The sequence below is a fragment of the Parasteatoda tepidariorum genome, chromosome 7 (genome assembly GCF_982258835.1).
Source record: "Parasteatoda tepidariorum strain Cologne lab strain chromosome 7, Ptep-v5.0, whole genome shotgun sequence".
Taxonomy (NCBI): domain Eukaryota; kingdom Metazoa; phylum Arthropoda; class Arachnida; order Araneae; family Theridiidae; genus Parasteatoda; species Parasteatoda tepidariorum.
The window spans coordinates 29,108,733-29,135,832 of NC_141761.1; the positions used below are offsets into that span (position 1 = coordinate 29,108,733).

The 27,100-nt window shown below is 30.4% G+C and overlaps 1 protein-coding gene across 2 annotated transcripts in view; it reads right to left on the reverse strand.

Moving 5' to 3' along the window:
• Positions 1-27,100, reverse strand: part of LOC107447560 (band 4.1-like protein 4) — an 85,137-nt gene that overhangs the window by 31,419 nt on the left and 26,618 nt on the right. For both annotated transcript variants that reach the window (XM_087167579.1, XM_087167578.1), the window contains exons 2-10: positions 22,839-22,943; positions 18,673-18,715; positions 15,371-15,449; positions 11,728-11,825; positions 8,399-8,519; positions 6,246-6,333; positions 5,575-5,663; positions 5,082-5,145; positions 3,248-3,339 (exon numbers count right to left, since the gene is read on the reverse strand). In XM_087167579.1, the coding sequence (XP_087023705.1) occupies positions 3,248-3,339; positions 5,082-5,145; positions 5,575-5,663; positions 6,246-6,333; positions 8,399-8,519; positions 11,728-11,825; positions 15,371-15,449; positions 18,673-18,715; positions 22,839-22,943 (779 nt within the window). The remainder of the gene's footprint in view (positions 1-3,247; positions 3,340-5,081; positions 5,146-5,574; positions 5,664-6,245; positions 6,334-8,398; positions 8,520-11,727; positions 11,826-15,370; positions 15,450-18,672; positions 18,716-22,838; positions 22,944-27,100) is intronic.

Here is a 27,100-nt window from a genome sequence, read left to right on the forward strand (position 1 = left end):
ATTTAAATACTTTCATCATGCTATGCTAACAAAATTTGTTATTTTAATTTAAATACTTTCATCATGTTATGTTAACTCACTAAAATTTTAATTGTATGCATTGGTTGAAATAAATTATTATCGCTGATAACACTGATAACATATTTTATAATTCATGTCAGAATGTAATATAAAAAAGACATGATGTATTTTTAAAAATTAGATGTATTTCCTAACTTTGCAAATTACATTTTATTTCTTTTTCCTTATTAAAATTTACCGATTATAAAGTAATGACTTAGAAAATAGTTTGCGTATCAAGCCAGAATGTTGTATCAAATGGATAAAATGATTTTCTTTAAACAAAGATTGACAATGAAAATATATTTCTTAGTTCAAGCCGTAATGTAATATAAAACAGAATGATAATGTTTTTTTTTTTTAACTATTTAAAATAAAATATTGATATCTAATTATTTTCTTGCTGTTCTTTAAATTCTATTGAAGTAAGTAGTTATTTTTTTTATTTATCTCTTATGACGTTTTGACAAAAATAATTAATACCTATAATCATTTGCAATTAGTTCTTTATATTTTAAATGCTTTCAAATGTATGTTCGATTCAAAAAATCATTATTTTTATTTCATTGTCTGGCAAAGTCATACTTAAATAATATGCTATTAGCTTTTTATGATTAAGCAATTAAAAGTAAATAATTAAATGTAGCACACATACTATAATGTATTTTTATTTGAAAGCTTATCTTTTACAATCCACGAATAAAATTGGGAAAGCATTCAAAATAAAATAAAAGAGAGAACAAATCTTTCGGTACTCTTGAAAATATTCCTGTACGATGCGACCGCCAGCTATGAATTTTTCGCCAAAAAGGAAACCCCCATCTTGGAACAAGTTTTCAGAGCCCAAACAATAGACTGGCTCTCTCTACCCTAATGTCTCCTCTAAGTACAGAACCCGTTATCCGGAAATCAGAAAACCGGAACGAAATTCGATAAATTTTCCCGTCATTTTTTAATTTTTTTTTTCCTTATAAGATTTTAGGGTTTTTCATTCTTTTTTGAAAGATGTTTACTTTACCATCATTTTGGAAATAATCATTAGTGTATTACTTCATCGTTTTTTCTTCTGTTTAAGATTATTTCCAAATATATATATATTTTTTTAGTTAGGTTTAACAATAGAAAAAACGGCTTTTTGTAGCGATTCAGAAAACCGGAAAAATCAGTTATCCGGAATAACGAAGGTCCTGATCGTTCCGGATAATCGGTTCCCTACTGTATTTTAAACATATTTAATATGTTTATTTGGTGCTCATAAGAAAATAGCACCTGAAAAAACAGCGCCGTAAATAAAGAGCTTGCTTAGTAATTATTTGAATTTAACAATTTCGGTCATTGAGCCAGAATTTAATATCATTAAATACTAATTCGAATGACATTATAGATTTTTTTTAAAAATTGACTGATATATACAAGCATTAATTTAAATTGTACGGAAAGGAACTTTCCCTACCTTATTTGATTTAAAAAAAGATTAGGACTCTAAAGCAATTCTAAAATTGCTCTAAATTTCAAAAATTAAAATTGTAGTAGGATTTAACAATGATATAAAAATTATTCTTTTAAAAATATTACAAAATATTACAATTAAAAATATTTTTTAAAAATATTACAATAAATTTAAATACTTTTTCAGTTTCGTTAGCATTTTTAACTTATTGAACGATTTTGCCCCTGAGAAACTATTTTTTACTTATTAAACGATTTTGCCCCTGAAAGACTAATGCCAATTGATTTAACAGATAAATTAGTTATCGGATTATAATACTATTGCATATTATATAATTTCATTAGAAATATAAAGTATTAAAAGTTATATTCTTTCAATTCCAAATTAAGCTTTGTATATTAGTTATTGTTTTTTAAAAATACATCTATTTACGCTCGAAAAATTATTAAATTTCAATAAACTCGCATGCAACGGCCTGAATCGAACAGGACGCTAAATTTATATGCAGTCAAACCTCGATATCTCGAACTTGAAGGGAGAGGAGAAAAAATTCGAGATATCAAAAATTCGAATTATCGAAAATCGCATGTTATCGATGGTAGAATAAAGAAAAATGCTCCTGACTTACCTTATTTACTATTCCACATTTATTCTAAAAATACTTTTTACACTTTCATTTAAAAAAAGATTCAATTGTTGTTTGCTTTAGAGATGTGTAAGAAAGTTTGTCTATAACACTTTCTAAGTGGACTATAGCTTTAAATGTCTCCTCAGACATATTCGGCTGCCTCTCAATGAATCTCCTTACAGTGTCCACTACAGAAAGTGCTTGTTTGTTAGTAACATTGGGCGGTAAATTTTCGATTTCCTCATCCTCTTCTTCTGACAGTTCACAAGAAGTTTTCGTTTGAGCGATGATATCATTGTCATCCCACTGACCACACAAACCACACACTGTTCCTGCATCATCTACGTATGCAAAGTCATGAAATTCCATGCCATCAAGCCGGTCAATCTGTCCTAATCATTTTCGTTGTAGTTTTCAGCAGAATTAACAATATTGATTGTATGACTACTTTCGTGATCTTTAATAAATCCAGACTTCTTGAGGAAGACACATCATTCTATGCCTTGTCAGCCAATCTTAAATTTTTTTGGAGTATTTTTTTAATTTAAAAAAAAATTTACACTATTTATGGAAAAAAATTCAAGTTATCGAGGGATTAGAGAAAAACATTCGTGAAATCAAGCTTTTTTTAACATTGAGTGTATAGGAAATTTGAATGGAATTTTTTTTCCTTCGAGATATCGAAAAATTTGTGAAATCGAAGTTCGAGTTAGCGAGGTTCGACTTTAATAGTATGCTAAATTTATGTAATAGTAACCCATAAGATGATCACACAAAGATAGTATTACTATTCAAGAAACCTGTGGGATCATGAAATAGAAGAGAACAATCAACTAGACCAACATAAAACAAAGACTTGAAATCTTTAAGAACCAAAAATTGGAGACGTGCAGATAGAAGACGCGGAAAAGAGCACGTGGTTGAGGCAGTCAAGGGCTGCTGTACTTGAGAAGAAGTTAGTTGATTCAATGCATATTTGACTTAAAATAATATATTAGTATTGAAATTGAGAAAGGGAATTTATCGATTTGAAGAATTACGCCCTATTTTCATAATAAAACGATGCATGATGGAGGCAATTGTTTGTCGAATGCGTAAAGTAGTACTACCTGAAGAAAGCGTGATGTTCTACACAACATCTCCAAATGTATTCACAAGACTCTCTGGATGGAAGGAGGAAACCGTAAGTCATCTCATCATTCTGAAAGAAATCAATTTTTGGGAATGAAGATAATTTGTAAATAACCATAAGGGAATTTCGTTACGTTATTTTATTACTGGGAGCTTCTCAAAAGGTAGGGACGCAGCGAATTTTGTGTTTTCATTAGATACTTGTGGTGATATATGCACTACTTATGCAGAATGCTTCTCGATTTGAAAATACTATAATAGATTTTTTCGTGTAATTTCAGGACATTAAATTATCTTAAACTATTGCCAGTGTGATCATTAGGCGATTTGGACTACTCCCGATATTGTACTTAAGAAAATGATATTTGTTTGCAAAAATATTTAATAAAATGCTTCAAAATGATTTGAAAATTGTTTTGGTAGTAGATAAATAAATTTAAACTAATAACTTAATGTATTTTCTGTTAAAGTAATAGCGCTGTTTCGCACGTTATATTTGGACCAACTCTGAAACTCTAGATAACTTTTTTAAAAATATATCACACAGTACAATACAACTTATTTCATGCTACCATTTGTTAAGAATATTATCACATAATCATCCATACGGAACTTTATTTTATTTTATTTTTTTAGACATCTAGAAACTACCATTTTTTTAACAGTATCAAAATAAGAAAAATCGGCTATTATTTTAAACCTTTTCCTATAGTCATTTACTGAAATTTTAGCAAAAACTAAGTTCAATTATTGTCATTAAACAGAATTTCAAATGAAACATTTTTATTGGTAATTGGGTACTTGAAATGATGATGCCAAACCATGTGATTTAAATCAGATTTAATTGGATCCTGTAAGCGACGTCACGCTTGTGTGTCGAGTCTGATTAGCTTTTATATCGACAAATGCCACGATTTACATACAATGATGTCACTTGCATTTATCTAATTGAATTCAAGCTTAACTGTTGTCAGAACTTAAAGTTTAAATCTGACCTAAATTCACCATTGGAGAGCTGTCATACTAAACGCTTTTATAAACTCACTTTGGTGGATGTAATGGAGCAATCTTGCAATTGAAATTTCCTCCACTTTCTGATAAGCAAGAGCTCTCAAAACTTTATTTCAAGCTGTTTACAAGCAGAATTAATTACCATAGAGAAACAAAAACTTCTTCGCCAGTCAAAATTTTATTCGCTATACGACAATTAATTTTATTTATTTCTTAAATTTTTATTTAGAGTTCTGTGTTGAATTTGAATACAAGTTTGAACCGTTGCCCAACCTTTACATGCAAGATTTATATTACCAAATATAATATATTATCCAATGAAGAAATTACGACTGGTTAGAGTGCTTAAATTTCAATTGAAAATCTGTACCCGATGCCAATACAAGCTATAAATGTTTCCGAAGTAGTGCAAGTAAGATTTATCACCATTCAAAATTTTGACCACTTTCTGACGTCAGCAAACGCACAAAAACCAAACTAAAAAGGGGAAAATAATAAAATAAAATCGAAATTTTCAAAAATTATATTTGCTAAATTAACTAAAAAAAATTTAGTTATTTTCGTCAAACTTTGACGGTCGAAAATTCCTCTAGGTATTTTAAAACTGATGCATTCTACTTTCTTCTAGATTTAGTGAAAAGAATCTTTTTTGTCTATTTTAGCAACAAAGGGTGGTATAATTTTAACTTTATTTATCTTCCATATAAAGCGTAATTATAATTTTTATAATAACAATTAAATAAATATTCATGCGAATATGACAAAAAAATCTGGCGACGGAAAAATATAGAGTTCACTTACTGCCTTATCTCTCACTCTGATCATGAAATATTTGCCTTTAAAAAACACTTTACTGATACGTGGCCTGAAAAAGAAGAACATCTTTTATTTATTCAATAAAATGAATTGAAATTAATAAAAACTAATTGCATGCGTACAATTAATTGCGACTTAAATAACAAAATATTTAATTACAATTGAAAAAAAATCAATTTTAGCTCTAACTTTAAAATTACTTATTATTTTAAAATACATATACTTTAATATTTGTTTCTAATATTCAGTTGAAATTTCAAAATGATCGATTTCTAACTGCACTTTTCGGTTTTAAATGTTTATTGTTCCTTAATGTCTCTTACAACTAACGAAGAAAAAAAAATGAATACATAATATAACCTACATCTAGAAATAATAAATACATAATATTATGATAATGAATGAAGGTATTTCGCTTATGAGTTTTGTAACAAATGAATAAAAGCTGAAAATTTCTCAAATAAAAATAAAGACTCACCAAAAGTAATTACTCATCCTCTTTTTACTTTTCATGACTATTACTCCACTAGGTGTAAGGCCTAAGAAATATTCCACATGGTCATCACCCTGAAAAATATTGATGCCACACAACCTTCAGTTCTTAACTTCAAAAGTAATTATAATTCCATTATCATTAAATAATTAATAAAAAGTGTATTATTTTTCCATACTTGAAAACGGAAAGATAAACTTTCAAGCCCCATTTTAAAATACAAATTACGGGCAATATCGCTGGCTAATGATTGAACTAAATTTTTTGAACAATTTTCTTGTCACTTGTCTGAGACCAATTATAGGTAAAAATATTTTCCAAGGGATTATCAGGGATTAGTCCATTCTTATATTCAAATAACTGCGTAATTCCTACTTTCAGAAAATGTTCTTCTCGCCTTGATTACTAATTTTTGACTTATTCCTGTACACCGCAAATTGCCCTTACATTATATTACTAATAAGTCAGTCATCTCGTTTCCATAGATGTCACATATCATATTCACGTGATAATATTACAGTAAGTTAGTTACATTACAATTTACCGAAATAACAATTCTCATAACATATAGTTCTTTCGTAACATTCACAATCACAATATTATTTACATGAATATTTACATGATATTGAGATCAGTACAAATTAAAAACTACATACCTGAACTCGGTGTAAATCAACACCATACATATCCAGCCACTTGACTTTTTCCAAGAACGTCATTTCGACGGCCGATGGCACTTTTCCCCTAAAGTTTGACAACCAAAAGACATGTGAGAGTAGTCATCGCGGTTAAAATAATTTTTTTTCAAAGCTTGTTTTTGTTATTATTATTACTGTTTTAAGAATTTGAATTTTTTATCCTCAAATGAATGAGAATCAAGATTCAATGATTCAAGGTGTCAATTCAATTATCATAATTTTTTTTTAAAAACTATATTTTAGAAGTTCATATATTCACTTCGACCTATTTTATAAAATTATTCAGTTATGAGTTTGTTATCATATCTGTCTCATCCAGTAGAACACGTCCCTTTTATATTAGGATTCTCACTTTTTTGTAGTTTCTCATTTTTCTTTTGTGTTTCCAACTTTTAAGCTTAAAACCTAATACTAAGTTAATTGAACTACTTATACGAGAGTTAAATCGTTTTATTTATTTATTTTATATAATACTTTATGCTCCGCTCACCAACTTCCCTGATTGTTTCTCATCCATCAATTTTTTTCAAAAAACTTTTTAAAGTCGATATTTTTCAACAAAAAAATGTCATTTTATTAATAAAATTAGTAGCTATTATAATTTTTGAAAATTTTAATCGTAACGAAATAAATGATTACCTGGTTTTAAAATTTAACCTACTGAACTTTCTATATACCGTCGTTGAACAGCCGACCCAGTTTTGGGTTTATGACTACAAATGTTGAACTCCGTAGTCTTGAAATTTTGAACCAAGCCAGAAGATAAGGAAACTCCTGGATCAGTGCCCTCAGATGTATAATTTGTTATGGTAACATGGAGGACTTTGAGACTCGGCAGATTTAACGTACATCAGTCACCATTTACTACATGGGGAGTCTTCTGTCTGCGGGGATCGAGCCTACGACCTTTTGGACATAGGTCCAGTGCCCTACAAACCAGGCTATCCTGGCCCAATCAACTGAACTTGAAAAAAAAGTACTTAGAAAAGCAGATGTGACTTAATACGAAGAAATAAAAGGTAAATAACAGTACGTAACACTAACCTTATGTTAGCATTTCAAATAAGAAAAATTTTTTAGCTCTCTAGCCTGCTTGAATTATACTTATATTTTTTAAAATTTCATTATAAATGTTTTATCTCGTAACATCACTCCCCTTTTTTTTGCCACTTTGTGCTACTGTGGAGGCTACTATATTAAACTTCTTAACTCTCCCTGAACTGGAGTGTACAGCTATGGTTAGAGCATCCTACTACGAACCCGGAGACGTTAGGTTTGAGTCCTTCCGACAGCCAACGAACACCTCTCTCGCATATTTCTCCCACTTCAGCACAAAATGCATAATCTTTATGCATTTTGTTCAAAAATGAGTACATGTTTACATTTCATTATTTTGCTGCTTCAATTTTAACGGGGATCTCAAATTCGACTATAATTTATTTCTGAGTTAGTGTGACACATTTTGCTCAATTTTGAGAAATCTTTTTTTACAGTGTATTTATAAAAGAAAGGTCTTTGAAAAAAAGTGTGACAGTTCTGGTAAAATTGTGGAGATAGTTTACTCGATATATCATTCTACACATAATATTATACTGTATACTTCATAAAGCAATAAGAAGAATTAATAAGAAGGAAGAAAAGAATCACAATGAAGAATGAAAGAATCACATAACATATTTTTATGATGATATTTCTGTGAAATGTCATCAGAAGTCCTAGAAAAAGTTGCTCAGAGATAACTTTTCAAAACCATTTTTTAAAATTGTTTACATTGAAAGATGGTTTTATTCATTGATATAATGATAATATATGGGCACTGGAGTGTAGTTCAGGAAAAAATTTACCTATGTTATTGAATGACATAGGTAAACTATGACATTCAATTACATACATTGAATCTGGAAATCTTATTGAGGAGAGACAGGATTTAATTATAAAATGATTTGATTCAACGGAATTAATGAAAATTATTATAAAAAGTTGTATTCGGAACCAATTGTAAACATAGCACTTAAAAGTGATTACAAGAAAAAAAACTAAGTAAACTGAATGAATGAGTTTTCTTTTATCTGGTTTTTCAAGTTAAAGAAAGTAAGTATACTTTGACCTACACGAGTGTTTTGTGTATCTGTTCCACACGATCCTCCAGTTCTGCATCTTGATCAGGACAAAACCGGAATTCAGAAACGTAGAGCTTGTGATGCTTCCGTGGATCGTAATCTCCCAGCTCAGCTGAAACAAAATGAAATTTTTCAACTCTAATATAAAAGCGGTTAAAATACAACAAAGACTTTGTAGTCTGGCGTAAGCGTTTAAAAATGTAGTTTATTGCAATAGTGTGTGTTTAAAGGCAAGATTGTAACGAAACATACTCAACGATGTAGTTACTAGCAGCTTAAAAGTTATAATAACGAGTTTCGAAAATTTAGAATTTCAAATTACTGCATGTCTTGGAAATAATCGCGTGTTTGACAACACTATCTTATAAAAAGCGCCGATGTGAGTATACACTTTACAAATTTGCCATATTTCGCACATGTACTTCATATTCGAAGAAATTTACCTTATTTTGTTTCATATTCTTCCTCAAGTTCTACATTTTGATTCGTATTTACAATACGAGTTAATCACAGCATGCGTATTATTCAGAATTAGAATAATATAATTGTTATCTAAACAAATAATCAAAGAAGAATAAAATTAAATATTTCTGCAAGATTACTAAGTTGCCACTGTACGTACAGTTGTCGCATAATTGTCTAGACCAATAACAAGAGAGAAGTACAGCAATATGAGTTCTGCTTTACATACCACCTATTTACCCTGAATACTTAGAAATAATAAATTTAATTATTAGTTTCATTACATGTCTACATTTAATTGTTATTTTTTACATTGAAAAGTCCATTTTAATAAAGCCAATGTGTATAAAAATATGGATTTACTCTCTTCTATTTTTATTTCTTATGAAATGTTATTGTTGAAAGTGAAGCAGCTAAGAAATCATTGGGAGTTTAAAAAAATCGTTTATTATTATTTTAACGATTTAACATTTTAAAATTCAATCATAATAGCGTTAAAAACATTACTCAAACTAATTTACCTTTGTCAATATTTTTGAATTCATTTAAGAGCTAAACCTTAAATATCTCATTCTATGAAAAATAGACTTATTCGAGTAACGGTAAAAAGTAACGGTTCATACAAAATTACTGCTTTCTTTAACGTTGTTAGGTAGCTGCTATTGTTACTAATCAATCTAAATTAAAATGTTTAAAATCTTATTTCTAAAAAATATCTATGAAATGTTCCTTCACTGGCTGGTCTTAAAAGAAATTTCTGGAAGTGTTTCGCAGAACTATTTTACCAACAATTTTATTAAATTTTAACATTTTCAAAAACCTTATTCTTTACCCTTTTAGGTTTATTATTTCTTCATTAATATACTAATAAGTTTTTTTAGTTCTTTAATTTATGTTTTCTTTAAAGTAAAGTTCCTTTTTCAATTATAGTCAATTTTTTTTAAAAATAATTATTGTCTGCTAGCTAAGAATAAAACCTTGTTAAGAAATTAAAAACATTCCGCAGTTTAAAATTATTTAATGCAAAACAGCTGCTTACTTACTAAGAGAAGAAATATATAAGATAGGAAGCATTTTCCAAGGTAAAAAATGCTTCGTTTATAGAATTATCGTTCACGTTACTTTTTGAACACTTTTTTTTTTATTTACTTTTCAGGATTTAGAATGGAGAAATAATTTAAATAGTGTCACAATTCCCTCCGGGTTTTGAAAAGTTTTTAACAAGCAAAATATTACTAATACATCAAAAAAATTTATTTTGCTTGATCAAGAAACATTACAAATTTTCCCCCCACAAAAGCTCAATTTGTAAATAGTTGGTGTGCGGCAAGCTGCAAATCTAAAGTCGATGCAATATGCCACGATCAATGTTAGCTAAGGCGGCTGTGTTCCTTCGTCGACATGCTGCAATTGAGGTTAATACCACAATTACAGGAAGATTATGCAACAAGATGAAGCACCCCTCCCCCTCCCATTATATAGCGTTCACGGATAGGCGTTCACGATTTCCTAAATCACGATCTACCTCGTCGTTGGATTGAACCCGGGTCCGACAACAACGATTGACTTCCTCCGTGGTCACCGCGCTCTCCAGACTTAACCCTCTGGTACTTTTTTATGGGGTTACTTCAAAGATTATGTGTTTGTGCTCTCTATGCCTCGCGATTTAACAGAATTACGATTTAGAATCACTACCGCATTTGCTACCATTGATCGTAACATGTTGCAGTTAGGGTGACTAGAATTCGACTTTAAGCTTTAAATCTGCCACATCTCCAAAGATTCATATATTGATAATTTGCGAGAAAAAAAATTGTAATGTTACTTTATTGAGAAAAATAAAATTTGTTGATGCATTGGTAAATTTTTATTTTTTTGTTTGTAATAAGCTTACCAAACCACGTGAGGAATTGTGGCACACCCTATATTTTAAAAGTTATTAAACGTTTTCAAAAATTTTGCAAGATTTTTCCACCTAGATAATAAAAACAGTTAAATCAGAGATTAATTCTGAATTTTTTCAAATCTTATTGAGCCCAGAAAAAGAAGCGTCGGAGTAACTTTTTATGTATTAAAAAAAATTAAATCACAGATTAGCTTTTCATTTTTTTTTTTAAAACTGTGGTTTTTCTTCAGTATATTGACGCTTTGCGCCATTTTCAGTATTAGCATAGAGGGCGTTGACTAAAGATAACCTAAACTTAACTAACAGTCTCGTTGCAAACTCACAGCAGTTGTGAAAATAGAATATTATTCAATAAAAAAAGCATTATTTTATGTGTTGTCAGAGCCAATCCCCTTAACAGGTGTTACTTAAAATAAGGCTGGAACGGAAATCCTTCGAATTTTAAAAATCTCTAACTCAATTAAAGTTTAATTAATTCATCGTAAGAAAACTAGTACACCTTTAGTAAGTTACTATACATAATAAATGATATCGGACAACAAATAAACCTGCCTTAAGTGTTAAACTTTTTCTGAACGTAAACACCAAGACAAATCTTAATACAAAAACTTTTTAGCACCAGATTTAAGTTATGACGAGTTTAGTTTTCTTTGTTACTCAATATTTAAAAAATGATAATAATACCAAATTTTTTTCTTTTTTTGCAAAAAAAAAAAAAAAAAAAAAAAAAAAAAAAAAAAAACATATTGTCTCTAGCTTGATTAAGAATTCGCTTAAATGCGAACATTTCTTCCCCTAAAGTTAATATACACCATCCTGCACTTTGAAAATAAAAATTATTATACTACTGTCTACGCAACCATTTTAATTTCCTTCAAGTGCTTTTCTACTTTCGATTTCTGGACACTTCAGTAATTTAAATATTTGTCTCTGATGATGATCTGTTTCTTACCTTGTAAAGAGAGAGCAAAAAGTTCGACAGCAAGGTCACGTGTTAAAGGTAGCCGTCCTTGCAGAATGTCTTGCTTAAGTTGTAATACAAATTGATATCTGCAAATACAACAGGAATTCTTTAACACATATCATGATTTTAAGTTTAGTTTCTCGTGAATATTACACAAAATATGTGTCATTCTCACTGAAACAAACATTTTCAAGTTTCCAATGAAATTTATGATTGTTATATAACTTATGCACATTTATTTGGGATAATCTTTTATAATGTATTTTAATAAAATAATTTAAATAGTGTTATTATTTTTTAAAATTTTATTTAATTTATGCACTTGAAATATTGTCTCGTCCGTTAGACTTTTACTTGTTGTGAAGTAAATTTTTGCGCTATGTAGATGAAAAACCATTTCTAGTTTGAGAGAGTTTTATATCGAAAAACAACTTCACTTCAACGAAAAAAAAAAAAAAAAAAAACAATCAGGTCTGAAAAATAGACTCCTCAGTTATATATTTTTTTTCATTACGAAATAAATTTTTATGCATCGTAATTGAAAAACAGAGAAAGATTTCTAATTTATCCAGCTAGTCAACTTTTATATTGAGAAGAATTTTACGATAATCACGAGATAAACAACATCGCGATGTATGACAAAACTCAAGAAAAAGCAGTCGGCAAAGTCTTCTCAGTAAGCAAATTCTTTTAAAACTGTTACCTTTGTTACACTTTTACTTACGTTACAAAATAGTTTTTTCACTTCGCAAATGGAAAAGAAAAACATTTCTAATTTATCTAACGAGTCATTTAAGTTTCGAACCGAGGATTAGAAGCGTGTATCAGAAGAAAAAAAAAACGTCACTTCAGAACCGTGATCAAGAGTTTTGCTAGGTATGATGAAACTCAACGAAAAGCAACCGTGATCAAGAGTTTTGCTAGGTATGATGAAACTCAACGAAAAGCAATGAACAAATTCTGAAAAATAGACAGTTATTCTTTTAATTTCGTTACAAAATATATTTCTGTGCTTTATGATAGATAAAACACCTTTATATAGTGTATCTAGCGAGTCTTTTATATCGAGAAGAAAATAACCTTAATCACGTGATCACCAATGTTTCAAGGTATGACGAAACTGCGAATTCTGAAAAATCGTCACCTTAGCTAAGAGAAAGCTCTGTAACGCCGTTGTTCCCTTCCACCTTTTTTAAACGTTTTCTAAAAATCAACAAATGTGCTACTGAGGATCATAAAAATGAAATGGAAACACCTGGAATCGCACATCTTGTGTGAGTCGTTGTCCTTGGGGGACCGATTCCGACATCAACTGATTTTGGAGAAGATAAACGGCAGATCACGAAACACAGTTCTCACCAGCAGTCTCTCTCTCGGAATACTTGAGACGGATTAACGGTTTATTTTATAGTCGACGCACGTTTTGGTTACTTTTTCGCAGTTGACATCTCATGTTTCCGTTAAATATTCCTCAGTGTGTCAATAAAGAGTGTGCCAATGCTACTTCTTTTTTTTTAAATCCGTCTGAGAACAATTTGTAGAACTATTCAGCATTAATACTATTTTGAATAATCTTTCCCCGTGGGTCATTAAATCTATTTTAATGCGCTAAACAATTTATTTTTCTCTATTTTTTCATTCGCTGTTGCCATTTTGCCGTCATTCGCATTTAAATGAATGCTTCTTTTTTGGATTCAAATTCCGCATGCTGATGGTATTAAAATTTTTTTCTCCTTACCACATCATCAATAAGCAGTTAAGTCTTTAATTATCCTTAGTTAAACCGACAACGTTTTCACAATTTCAGATTTGATACAAGAATGCTCATCTTTTGACACATATTTTCTGATGCAAATTTTAGGGACTTTACCGGGAATTGTGCATTATTTTATTTATTTTTTACTTCATAAAAGGTTTTTAATTCATTTGCAATGTATTCGCCACTTGAGATGGCTATCTAATGTGTAACAAAATTCTCCGAGTTTCTGAAAAAGGAAAATTTTTGTAAGATCACAGTAACCATCCCCATAAAGTACCCTTCTTCTATCCATAGATATAAAGGCCTATATTAGTCCCTGCTTCTACCCAAGAAATATTTTGTTTTCTACTAAAAAGAAAAAATAATAATATTCAACAGTTCTCGCAGAATGAAGGTCTAAAGTAGCTTTAAGAACCACACTAGGATACTTTGGTGCTACATTTTATCATATCAGGGTAAATCTAATATTATGAAGCCACACAGGAATATACATCAAATAATACAAAAATAAAAGTTGTACACAAAGTGCCATGAATGTGTAAGATGGCGATATTAGGGTACTATGTTTTATAACCGTCGTTGAACAGCTGATCCAATTTTATGGGTTTACGACTACTAACGTTCAAATCAGTAGCCTTGTAGTTTTGAACCCAATTCAGAACACAAGGGAATTCCTGGATAGAGTATTGGGAGAAATTTGCCTTCGTGGCGGACTTTTTGATGAAGCTAACCCGCATTTGTGTTACATGGAGAGGAAGACCACGATAACCTCCCACGGTTAGTCTGACGGCAAGGGGACTCTAACCTATGATCCATCTACCACTGAGGATATTTCACGTCAGCACTGTGGTCGGTGCAAGCCGGATGCGGAATTTGTATCGACTGGGATTCGGACCCGGGTTACCGCATTGAAAGGCGAACGCTCTATCCCCTGAGCCATCGCGGCTCGGGTGCTTATCCATTTCGGAGAACGGTAAAAAAAAAACTATTACCACAGTACCTGTTTTAAACACCTTTGTATAATATGTTCTCAGTACTACAAGGCTTAATAATGGAAATACCAGAACTATTAAATACCATATTACTGACGTCAATAATAGTTTGGTGATTTTTTACAGCATTTGTAGCGATACAATAAGTACCGATATTATTTCGTCCACCAAAATTTTTTGCTAAAATTTTAGTGTCGTTACTAATTATTTTCGGGAATTACAATTAATTAATTCGGTGCAAAGTGAAGCAAAAAAAGTTTTGTACTTTAAAGCTAAATTAACGGAGAAAAGGTACTTATTCAGCTAGAAAAATCATAAAAAATCATCTTATTAATAATTAGCGTTTTAAATAAGTACTAAATATACTACGATTGATACAAATATATTTCACAGCCCACTGAAACGGATATATACAGAAGAAAATTGCTGATTTCAGTAATTTTTGACTATCAAGACTTAGTATTGGGCAATGGCATTATGGCAAATGATATTGAGTATAAATATATTTATTTTTTAAAGGGATGAACTCAACGGTATACACATGAATTTGCTTAATTTAATGAAATAAAGTCACCTGGAAGTAAGGGATAGGTACCTGAAAAAAATTGTTGATTATGGTACTTTCTGACTATCGTTTTTGACCTCAAGCAATAGCATTATGAATGAAACTGATTACAATTAATCTTCATTTTGATAAGGTGAACTTCTAAAAACATATCTTGCTTAATCTGATAACACAAAGCTACCAACAAAGGCAATAAATATTAAAAACAGGAAAAAAATTGGAATTTTTTAGCTTAATTACTTGTCTTGGTATTTGTCTTTCAGTTTTGGTAATAAGTATCAAGTAATATGTAGTAAGTATCAATAAGTATCTTACCTCGTAATTTCTTCCAGAAGTTTACAAGGGTCAGAGGCATAGAACTTGACTCCAAAATATAAAGTCAACGATGAAATACCTGAAAAATCAAAATGAATAAATAAAATGGAAAATAAAATTTTAAATAACAAAAAATAAAATAATTTTTTTTTTAAATTTTCATTGATGGAATCGTATATGTAAATGATAACAAGTTCATGTTGTCAACGAATTTTACTCTTTTTTTTTTTTTTTAATGGATGCAAGGTTAGATATTTGAAAGAAATTGTATTCTTAATAAAAATAAGAAAAAAGATTGGTCTAAAAATTCTTGAATGGTTACAAAATTTAGGGTAATTTCAATTTTTTGATATGTTATCTGGGAAGGTACTGCAGTGAAAAATCCAAATTTTCTATTTCATCCGAACACGGCTGGCACCAAAATTTTGAAAAACAGATAAATTTTTGAGCTTTTCCCACTTTTTTCTATATATCTCCACAAATACTCTTCATAAAAAAAAATTTATAAAGTAAATAAATATTTTTGTTAATAATAAATATTTTTTTCAAAAATATTTTTCTTCAATAAATTAGATAAATATTTTTGTTAATAATAAATATTTTTTTCAAAAATATTCTTTTTTAATAAATTAAATAAACATACAGTGTTTTAGTAATACGACGCTTGTAACTGCAATACTTTCTGAGATAACTAGCTGAAAATTTAAAATTTTGGGAAAAAAGTCTTAAAATTCAAAGAGCTCTAACTAAAAATGTATAACAGCTACCAGCTTCGTATTAGTCACAAATTGTAGATAATATACAGTATTTTAACACAAAAATATATATATATATATGTAATTTTTTAATTTTTATTTACTAAAATAAATCTGTGTGTCTTTCTCTAGCTTGTTTTTAGTGTTAAAATAAGAAAAATTGCTTTAAAGCAAACAAGAAATAAGTTTATTTTCTTATCTCTAAATTTTAGAATAATGAAATATAAAATTCAGAAAACTTAGTTTGAATTCAATTTTTGAAACAAATATTGCCGAAATATAATTTTATAATTTGTCTTTAGTATGTTACATCATTTCTTCACAACAAATTATTTACATTCATAAATCACCATAAAATATTTTCAAAATTTTAATAAAAACTTTAGTGATAAACGACCAGCAAACATTGAACAAACTTGCAGCATGTTTTTATCATAAACTGACTAAAACTTTGCCTGCAACTTTTTTTCAACCATTTGTTTTATTACGCATCATTTTATGATAAAAATATAGATATATCATTTTACAACCTTTAAACATAAGTTGTAATTTGTTTTTAATAAGTTATATTTACTTTTATAATAAACTAACTGTGCTGTACAAAAAGTAAATCATCAATAATATGGTTTTAATCTATGCTAATTAATAATTCTATTTTAATCATTTATGCCAAAAGTATATACCGACGTAATTAATCAAACTAAAACGATTCCAATTAAACTGCAACAATAATACGCTTTAAGACGTTATTCGACTAAAACTGATCTTATTATACATTGGTGGACAAAATTAAGAGATGGAAAGCATTTTCGCACATTTCTATGCCGCTATATTCTTCTATGACGCACATTTCTATGACGCTATTTCTGGACGGTTATTGATATGGAGGGAACCTGGAACCCTATACCATCCCAGCAACATTATCGAAAGGGACCATTATGCTGGTGGAGGACTCATGGTTTGGGCAGGGATCATGCAAGATACCCGCACACCGCTCCATGTGTTTGACAATAGTTCCGTGAATGCCCAGAGGTACAGGCAGGAGGTCCTAGAGCCCTATGTGCGTCTTTTCAGGGGCGCTGTTGGCCCTGAGTTCATTTTTATGAACGCAATGCGCGACCGCATAGGACTCTCATGGTTGATAAGTATCTGGAAAGCGAGGATATTCAACGAATGGATTGGCCAGCCAAATCCCCTGACCTGAATCCTATTGAACATGCTTGGAATGCTCTTGGGAGAGCTATTGCGATGCGCCAACCTCCCCCAGAACCATTCTGGAGTTAAAAATTGCTCTGGTGGAAGAATGGGAGGGTCTTCCACAAGTCCTCCTTATCTCCCTTATTAACAGCATGCATACTCGTTGTGCATGCTGTCTGTCTGTCAGGGGTGACCATACACCATACTAGAGGCAACTCACTTTTATTGTCATCTTTTATCCTTAAATTCAGACTACATTGGATTTATTGGCAATAGGTCTTGCCAGTGAATGGAACTTTCAATTTTGTTTTGCATACTTTATTATCATGGAATAAGCTATATCCATACCAAATTTCATTTATTTATCTTCAGTATTTTTTGAAATATTTGGGAAAATGTCTTCCATCTCTTAATTTTGTCGACCAGTGCACTTAATACTTTTAATTATTATTACCTTATTAGACTAAGCAAAGCATGTTTCTAGAAGTTCAACTTATTGAAATAAAGCTTAACTTATTGAAATATATACAGCACTGAATTCAGTACCAAAATCGACGATACTAATAGCGACAAACACATGATAGTAGTGTTTTCACCCTCAAACGCTCTCCAGAGCAAAATGAAAATGTGGCTTATCATTAAATTGTTCCAAGTAATTATTTCATTAAAGAATGCTACAGATTTGGAAACTGCTGTTCGACTCTATCGATCCTATAAGAAATGGTTTGGACAAGTTTTTATTTATTTATTTTATTTTATGCATATTTTACTTTATTTAAATAGATTTAGAATAATTAATAAAGCCTTGTGTCCGGTGCATTATGTTTCGCCTGGATCCACAAGCCCACCAACCCATTAAAAATAGACATTTATCAATCAGCATTTATAGGAGTTATTAAATTAAATCACCCTCAAGCGTATACCAACAGTTTATTTTAAATAAATGCGTTTTCTCCTGTGATATTATTAGAGAATTATGCGTGGTCAACAAACTTATAAAGCGTGAATTTAATCCTCAAAATTAATAAACAAACGGAAAGTTATTTTGTCTTTTTACGAGGTTAATAACCCAAACAATTATTCCGTGCGAATAGTAGATTTACTTTTCCCCCCGTAACACATTAAATAAATGCTTCTTCAGACTTTTAATTTTACTACATGTTTACTAAATGATGCTTAAATATGAGAAAATTTAATATTATATGAAATATTTGTAAGAAATTTTAATCAAATGACTTTAAAGTACAAAACAAATTTAAGAAAAAAAATTTGCAAGATTCAGCCATTTAAGTCTTTCTTTATTATTAAGATTGTTTATAATATACATTTCAAATTTATTTATTCACTTACCTTTAAATTGCTTTGACACTTTTATCAATGGATCAATCCATCGCTAAAAATGGTGGAGGAAAAAACAAACAATTTTATTATCATTTATTGTTGAACAAAGGCAACACATTTTAGTATGTTCATCATAAAATATCTATTTTACACACTATATCTGAATTCGCACATTTTGCAAGATATATGAATCTTGCGATTCTACTGAAATCTCTCAGTAAACGTGAACCATTTTGTATACTTTCTCTTTTTTTTACAGTAAAATTTAAAATTAAAACAGTTTTTTACTGTCATAACAAATTTGCTTATTTCAAAACCCAAAGTAGGTCATTTTTCTAATCAAACTGACTTACTAAATTAAATTTAGCTTTCATAACTTTACAATAAAGCTGTCTGTTAATCATTTATCGATTACTCCTTAAAGCCGTTTTCCTTAACCCCTTAACAATCGGTTAATTTTCAAGAAAACGGTCATAAAAGTGCCTATTTTGACAAAGACGCGTATTTGATTAGTGCTGACGTCTAGTTTAAAATAAACTAACTATGCAATTACCTTAAAAATGTCCTGATACTGCCATCTGGTGTGCAATATGAGAAATAAAATGTTTTCCGCGCAAAAGAAATGAATTAGTTTTATTCTTATTAGCATGTTACTACTGAACACTCCAGCCCGTAAATTTCACGGGAGCGAGAAATAGAGGGCGAAACCTCACCCCGTAATTTTCACGGGAGCGAGAAGGAAGGAGTTAAGTCTCCTTAGCCGTTGTCAGAACGTTTTCGAGACAGAAGCGCCAAAAATGATCTGTGTATTATTCTGTTGAAACTTTAAATTAAATTTGTGAACTGAAGTCAATTTAAACATATATTCAACTAAAACTTTTAATAATTTATTTATTTATGAAGAGCATCATATTACTGTTTGGAAGTTTGTTAAGGGTAAAACAGTTGGTTACTAACAAGATTTAGCATAAATTATCACGTTTTAAGTATTATATGTATTGAATAAACATAGACGGGAAAAGTGGGAGCAATTTCTTAGCTGCAAGTAAGAGACCTGTCGTCGACAACAGCTTCTACATCGCACGAAATAGTTGACATTTCTTTATACATGAGACATGCTTTTCCTAAAATACTTCTCGCTAGTTTTTTAACCATTTGAACCATTATCTCATAACACCAATTCCATTTATTATATTGTCAATACTTGACATAAAGTTTGATGTTCTTCCTTATATAAGACTTTGGTAACAATGTAGGGAGTTATAATTATTGACCATGCCAACCTTCATCTATCAAAAGGTACCTCCTGATAGAATCAAGTTAACATGTCTTATATACTAGTGAATTTGTATTTAATATTTATAATGGTAGTTACGCCACAACTACAAATGTTGCGAGACTCTACTCGAAAGTTTAATATTTTGTTGTTTGTTCTGTTCTTTTACTTATCTAAAATAAATATTCTGACTCCAATTTCAATAGAATAAAAAATAAAATAAAAACATTTTTATTTACATAAGTTGTTCGATCACATCATCAAGTTCTTTTTCTGTCGTCATAGCAACATTAACTCAAAAGCTTTAAAATAAATAAAATTAGACTAATTCTAGCCTATAGCTCACACACAATTAAATAATATATAAATGAAATGTATACTACTTTTAACAGATGGGGATATTTTTTTTAGAAAGTAAAAAAAAAAAAAAAGATAAACTTCAAAAAATGTAAGCAAACACCGTGGACAATTTTTCAAAGGCAACAAAATCAAATATTTTTGCGATTCAATTGTTAACCACACTATTTCTTTCGAATAACTTTAAGAAGAAATCTCTTTCATACTTCCCACAGGTATTAAATAATTTCTGCCCACTACCACATAAATTACATCTGTTCTGCGTGGGGAGTCCCTCCTTTACATTTTATTTTGGTTTAAATATCACTACTGACACGCCTTCATCATTGAAACTGCTGCAGATAAAAATGACTTTGAATAAATTATTCTAACATGCGCTACATTTTGTGAAAGCGAATTCAAATAAAAAATTCATCAGAAATTTTCACTAAAAAAGGCACTGATACACACACGGTCAAAAGATTATATATATATATATATATATATATATATATATATATATATATATATATATATATATATATATATATATATATATATATATATATAGGCTACGAATTTCGAATTTCATAAATAGAAAAGATTTGGAAACGTGTCAAAGCAATGAACAACAGGAAATGGCCCTTAAATTTAAAATTAAGAAGAAAAAAAACAATGGTGAATGGAATACCGGGTAAAGGTATACCGGGCAATGTCTTTGTGATGATCCAAAAATAATTTAGTAGTGATTATGAATAATCATCAGAAATTATAAAATTATAAATAATTTATTTCATATATCGTAACCTATATATGTCAAGTATAAAGTAATAGATTTTGCTATAATTATTAATGATATCCAATAATAATATGATTAAAAATAAATCCACGTTTTTTGGTAAATGTGATCAAATATGTGTATTAATCACATTAACCGGTTATTATTAATTATTTGCCAATGAACTTTGGCCAGTGTGTTTCAACTCAAACGTAATTATCACATGTCTATGTGCTGTCGTTGTAGAGATTAGTAGAGTTAAAAAATAAATAAAAGATTAAATGAAATACAAATTTTTACTTATGCTTTAATATAAAAAAATAGCTTTAAAAATTTAATTTTTCTTTTTTTTTTAATATAGCATTAAATCTATTCACTTACTTGGTCATTATACAAAATAACAGGCAATTAATAATATCAACCGATTAATTACATTGACCGTAACATATATATATATATAGCTGAAATAATTGTCATGTCAATAGATTTACCATGTCAAATTTACTTCCTGGATTTCGTCTGTTTCTTTAAAGAAATTAATGTGTTTTATGTTTAGATTAAAACCGACTTAGCTGAACACGGTGTAGCCAAAGGTCAGTGTTAAGAAAGATAAATGCAACGTTACGATAAAAATTGAAAATAAATTAAAAAGTGGTATAGATATTTCGTGAAAGCGTATCGGAATGAACCGATCGAGATGAAGATAAGTGAATCAGGATGAACGGGGTAATAATTTAAAAAAGAAAAAAAAAAAAAAAAAAATTTAAAAAAAAGAACTTTTTCTAAATGTTTGATAATTGTTTAGAAAAAAGGGTTTAAATTTGAGTCTTGTATTATTCTATTAGATCAGAAACACAAACGGAATAGGCAAATAATATTTCATTTTATATTATAGCCGTCGTTAAACAGCCGACTCTATTTTGAGTGTACGGCTACCCATCTTCAACTCCATAGCCGTGTAATTTTAAACCCAATCCAAAAGGCAATGGAACTCTCGGATTTAGTATTGGGTGTAAATTTGCCTTCTTAGAGAACTTTCTGATGGAAATAACCCCAATTTGCGTTACATGGAGAGGAAAACCATGAAAAACTTCAATGGTTATCCTTTCAGTAAGGATATTTTATAACCGTCGTTGAACAGCCGACCCAATTTTTATGTTCAACTCCGCAGCTTTGTAATTTTGAACCCAATCCAGAAGACAAGGGCACTCCTGGATCGAGTATTGGGAGAAATTTGCCTTTCGTGGAGGACTTTTTGATGGAGCTAACCCGCAACTGCGTTACATGGAGAGGAAGACCACAAGAACCTCCCACGGTTAGCCTAACGGCAAGGGGACTCTAACTCATGGTCCGTCTACCACTGACGATATTTCACATCAGCACTGTGGTGATGCGGAATTTGTATCGACTGGAATTCGAGCCCGGTTCTCTATCCCCTGAGCCATCGCGGCTATTCAGTAAGGGTATTCTAACTTATGATCCATTTACCACTAAGAATATTTTACGTCAGAATTATGGTCAGTGCGAGCCGGACGCAGAATTCTTATTGACCAGCCATTGCTGGATTTCGAACCTAGATAATCTTACTGGGAGGCGAGTCTCAGAAGAAAAAGACAGCGTATCAGGTGTTATTTATTTACTTTTTAATATTCAAGGTCTCACCAATCACCGAATTCGAAACAATGATACAATTTATGGTTATTTTTTTCTGCAAATATTTAAGAAAAAGAAGTGGTGTTAAATTGGGAAAATATTAAAAAAATGAAAATATAAGAACTTCCTTACCGATTCTCCACCTTTGTTGAGGTATCGAAGACCGAAATAAGCAGTTTCTATTAAATTTAGACGCTTGTACACTTTATCCAACAGTTCTTCTCCTTTAGTGGCACTCTATAACACAATAAATAAATAAATATATAAATATTTATGAAAATAAAAAAAATTAAAAAAAATTTTTTTTTTTCGATGTATGCTTGAAAACAAACTTTTTACATACAGGAAAATGTATTTGAAGTGTTTTTTTTTTAAAATACAGAACAAGAAAAGAATATACGTTCAAAGGAACAAAATTTTATTTATTGATTTATTTTGTTTTCTAGTTCAGCAACAATATTTATGAGAAGAATAGCACGAAAAGAAAAATTCCCAAAGTTCTTGCAACCAAATAAATATGAAATTATCAATTAATTCTGTAAAAATTAACGCTAATCTTCGTTCCTTTTTTGGAACAAAAAAATTACAGTTAAAATGGTTGACTTTAATGCTTCTCGTATTTAAATTGCAACTAACACAACATAGTTGAACCGCAATGGGGCGTCATTGTGAAGGGCCAGGGTTTCATTCCCAGTGGCGACATGAAGCACGCGCAGTATCATATGGATGGGTACTACCTTTCCCCGCTGGGCATTGAGCCAGTGACATGGAGTAAGAATAACTTACTTGTTATTATTTGTTTTATGACCCGTGCTTCTTTGTACGTCATTGAAGGAATATAGTTAAGCCCCTGATTACTTTATTAAAAGGTTATCACGAAAATACCTGGATATTTTAACTCTATGGCCATAACAGTTTAACTTGATTCAAAGGACAAGATATCCGTAAATTTGAATTAAATAAGATTTTCGTGATGTTATTCTTCTTCTTCTTCAACACGATAGCCCCTTACAGGCCTTGGCTGCCTCAGCCACATGTAGCCTCCAACGCCTCCTGTCCATGGCGACTTTTTTCCAGTTGTTTTTCGTGGTGTTACGACATTAAAATAAAATAGGTCAAATGCGAGAATGAATTCAAATGATCTAAAAACAGTGCTAAATGATTTTTAATAATTGTCTTTTTAATAAAATAATACATATAGTACATAATTGTACGCGTGGGATGATTTGATTGCGTAACACCAAGCTGCAGGCATCAAAGGATTACAGTAACACAGTGGTCTACCGCAGAAACTTATGAGTTACTGTACCGTTTTTAAATTCTGTTATGGGCTACAGACCAAAAGAAGTATCAAAATTGATTGTACACCCTATTTGTCAGATCAGCGGAGGAATCAATGTTAATACGATCTACTGAAAATGTCTTCGCCAGCTACAAACAGTTCGCGATTGGCGGTTTGGCGATTACAACATTAGCACATGCGCTAGGTAATAGCAAATTTTACCGGCATTTAGCAGTGTCAGTGACAAAATACCGTCATTCTTATAACATTCATTATTTACTGCAATATACAAATGAAGAATTTTCGCCGATTTTGGCTACTGGTGATTGACAGAAAAATGAGGAATTTTGTCAAAAGGATAGATTTATGTTGAAGTCCTTTTTTTCGCGTATATAATACTAGTTAAAAAATAAAAGAATTCCCGACGTACTTTCAATTAAATGAAGACACATGAGCAGCTGAACTTTAAACGTTGGATTAGCCGATCGTCAAATGTGGAAAGTAGCATTTGGACTCGAAGTTGGGCCTAGTAACTGACTGGGCCACAAATTTTGCGTTAGTCATTAATTCTACAAAGAATTAAAAAAAAGTATGGATACGACCAAATGTCTCGCGAAACAGAAAAAAAGTTGCAAATCAGAAAAGATGCATTCAATGATCGCGAAATTTATACATATTCAATGATAACACCTTTGCAGCAGTGTTTGGGCAACTCCCATGTGGGAGTGAATTGAATTAAATTTGTTTAATTGCCTCATTAGGTAGTTTTTTTTAAATATTTCAAAATATCAAAATTTCTGCTAATGACAAGCGTTTCTCGAAGTATCTCTGCTTTTAACGATTAGTTCGCAATTATAGCACCAAACACTAGACCAAAACGCAGAATTCTCCTGGTCAAATCGTAATACATTTTTTCCAGAGAATTTAAATATGCTATAGAAAATAGTGGTACTTATTTGGAATTTGATATCCCCCAAAGTAAATGTGACGTGCCAATTTGGAATAACTATGCATCTGAAGATAATTCACACGGTGTTTTGAGATTTTTTTTTTTTTTTTTTTGTCCAACGCTTGCTTCTAAGTGTATTTGAGCGTTTATTAACTTTTGAAACACCTCATACACTAATATTAAAAAAAAAAAAATTCTAATTTTTTATAAGATCTTAGATGTTTGTTATTTATATTACACTTTCAGTTTTTAATTTATTGCTCACTTTGTGGAAAACTCAATAATAAAGAAAGGCAGAAAAAACTATTTTTAAGAAGAAAAAAATTATTTCTCCGGCCCCTCGTAAAATTCGTATTTTTATTTTTATTTTAAGAAGTACAATTATATCGAAAATTCGATGAAAAATCTTTTTTTCTTCTTCTTTTTCATTTCGGAAATGATGGCAGGGGATGAGCGGAATCTAAAAAAGACAGCACGGTCTAGCAGACAGCGTGAGATACAGACAAACACATTGTCTTCTTCTATTTTACATTCGGCAGACACATTAATAGAAGACCACCATCAAAAGCGTGTTGTGGGTGTCTATAGTAAAATGACGGGGTGTTAGCCAAGCGTTACGACACTCTTCAGATCTTATCTTCGGAAGATTCTTTTCATTTTATCCCTCTCCACCCCAGAAAATGGTCAAAGAAAGGACAATAGGTTTTAGCGAGGATCATTATTATTGTAAATCAAGAGAGAAAATGTGGTATCTTCATATTTCGATGTTATAAAATATTTTTTCTTCCATTTTTATTGATTTAAAAAGTTGAGTGTCCATAGCTTTGTTCATTTAGACTACAAATTTAGAATCTTACTATTGGGCACCTGAACTTCAAGAAGAAGAAGATCATTGATACCCAGATATGTGAGCTATGACCTCAGCTCCAGCTGATCGTTTATAAACAAGATGGCATGTTAAAGTAGAGATAAGTCTCTCCACACAAGTTAGAATGTTAATTAACGAGAAAGTGATTAAATACAACGCCGCATCGCACATCAAATTTGTTAAAATATAATTTCTCTTCTACGTCTTCTACTTAACCTAGATTTATTATTGGTTTATGTATTTTATTGTAACTGCGATATATTTTTGTTTTGTGTACCTGGCAACATCGATGTATAATTAGTTTGTTTATGTTCTACATGTCTTCGTGCCTATCTTTGTGTTAACTAAGAAATATTTAGTGAAAGAATTGAAATCTATGTGAAAGAAACTTAGTGTAAGAAATCGGTATAGTATGTGTTACTTAAGAGAATTAATACTTGACGGAATCGGCTTACTTGAAATAGAATGGAAAGAACAGTTAATAAAGTAAACAAATGTACGTTTCAGCGACCAATCAGGATCGAGATACCTACACTACGTTACTTTCAGGTATCCCATTTATCGTCCTATTGCAGCCAATTAGAATTTATAAAACAAGTTTCCGGTTTCCACTTATCAACTTGACAAATGCTCAAATCTTAATGGACGGTATGGTAAGTTCGAATATACCGCTATAAGAGCAGATTTTATGATCATATTATCAACAAGTCAAAATTATAGTCAATGGAAATTTCGACAAGCAAACGTGATCATATTTCAACAAGGTTTCTATGCCCTAATGACAATATAAATTTTAATCATTGTCTGATTATCACAAGCAGAATTTATTGCCAAATTATCGCCAATGAATTCTGACCTTTTTCGGAATAATTAAACAAATATCATCTATTGCTATCAGTACCTGATGACAATACATATAAGCTGTAATCGTTTCCTGGACGCTACATACAAAATGAATCGTCAAAGACAATTTGACCATGATTTAAATTCCAATCACTTTCTGATTAACTAGCTTTCAAATCTCATCCATAGCTGTATGGGTGACAATGAAACTACCTGAAGACAATACAAGTTTTAATTGTTTCATCACAGTTATACAAAAAGGATTTAACGGTATAAGGAAAGTCAATCGTAGCAAGTTTCTATAAATAAAGTAATCAAAGTAATGAATAAATTTTTTTGCCCATTTCTACTATTTTTTGCAATTTTTTTTGAATTTATGTAGCATGTTAAGTTAGAGTAAATCACTATTAAAAAAAATATGCCTTAGATGATGCGAGGCACAATTAAAATAT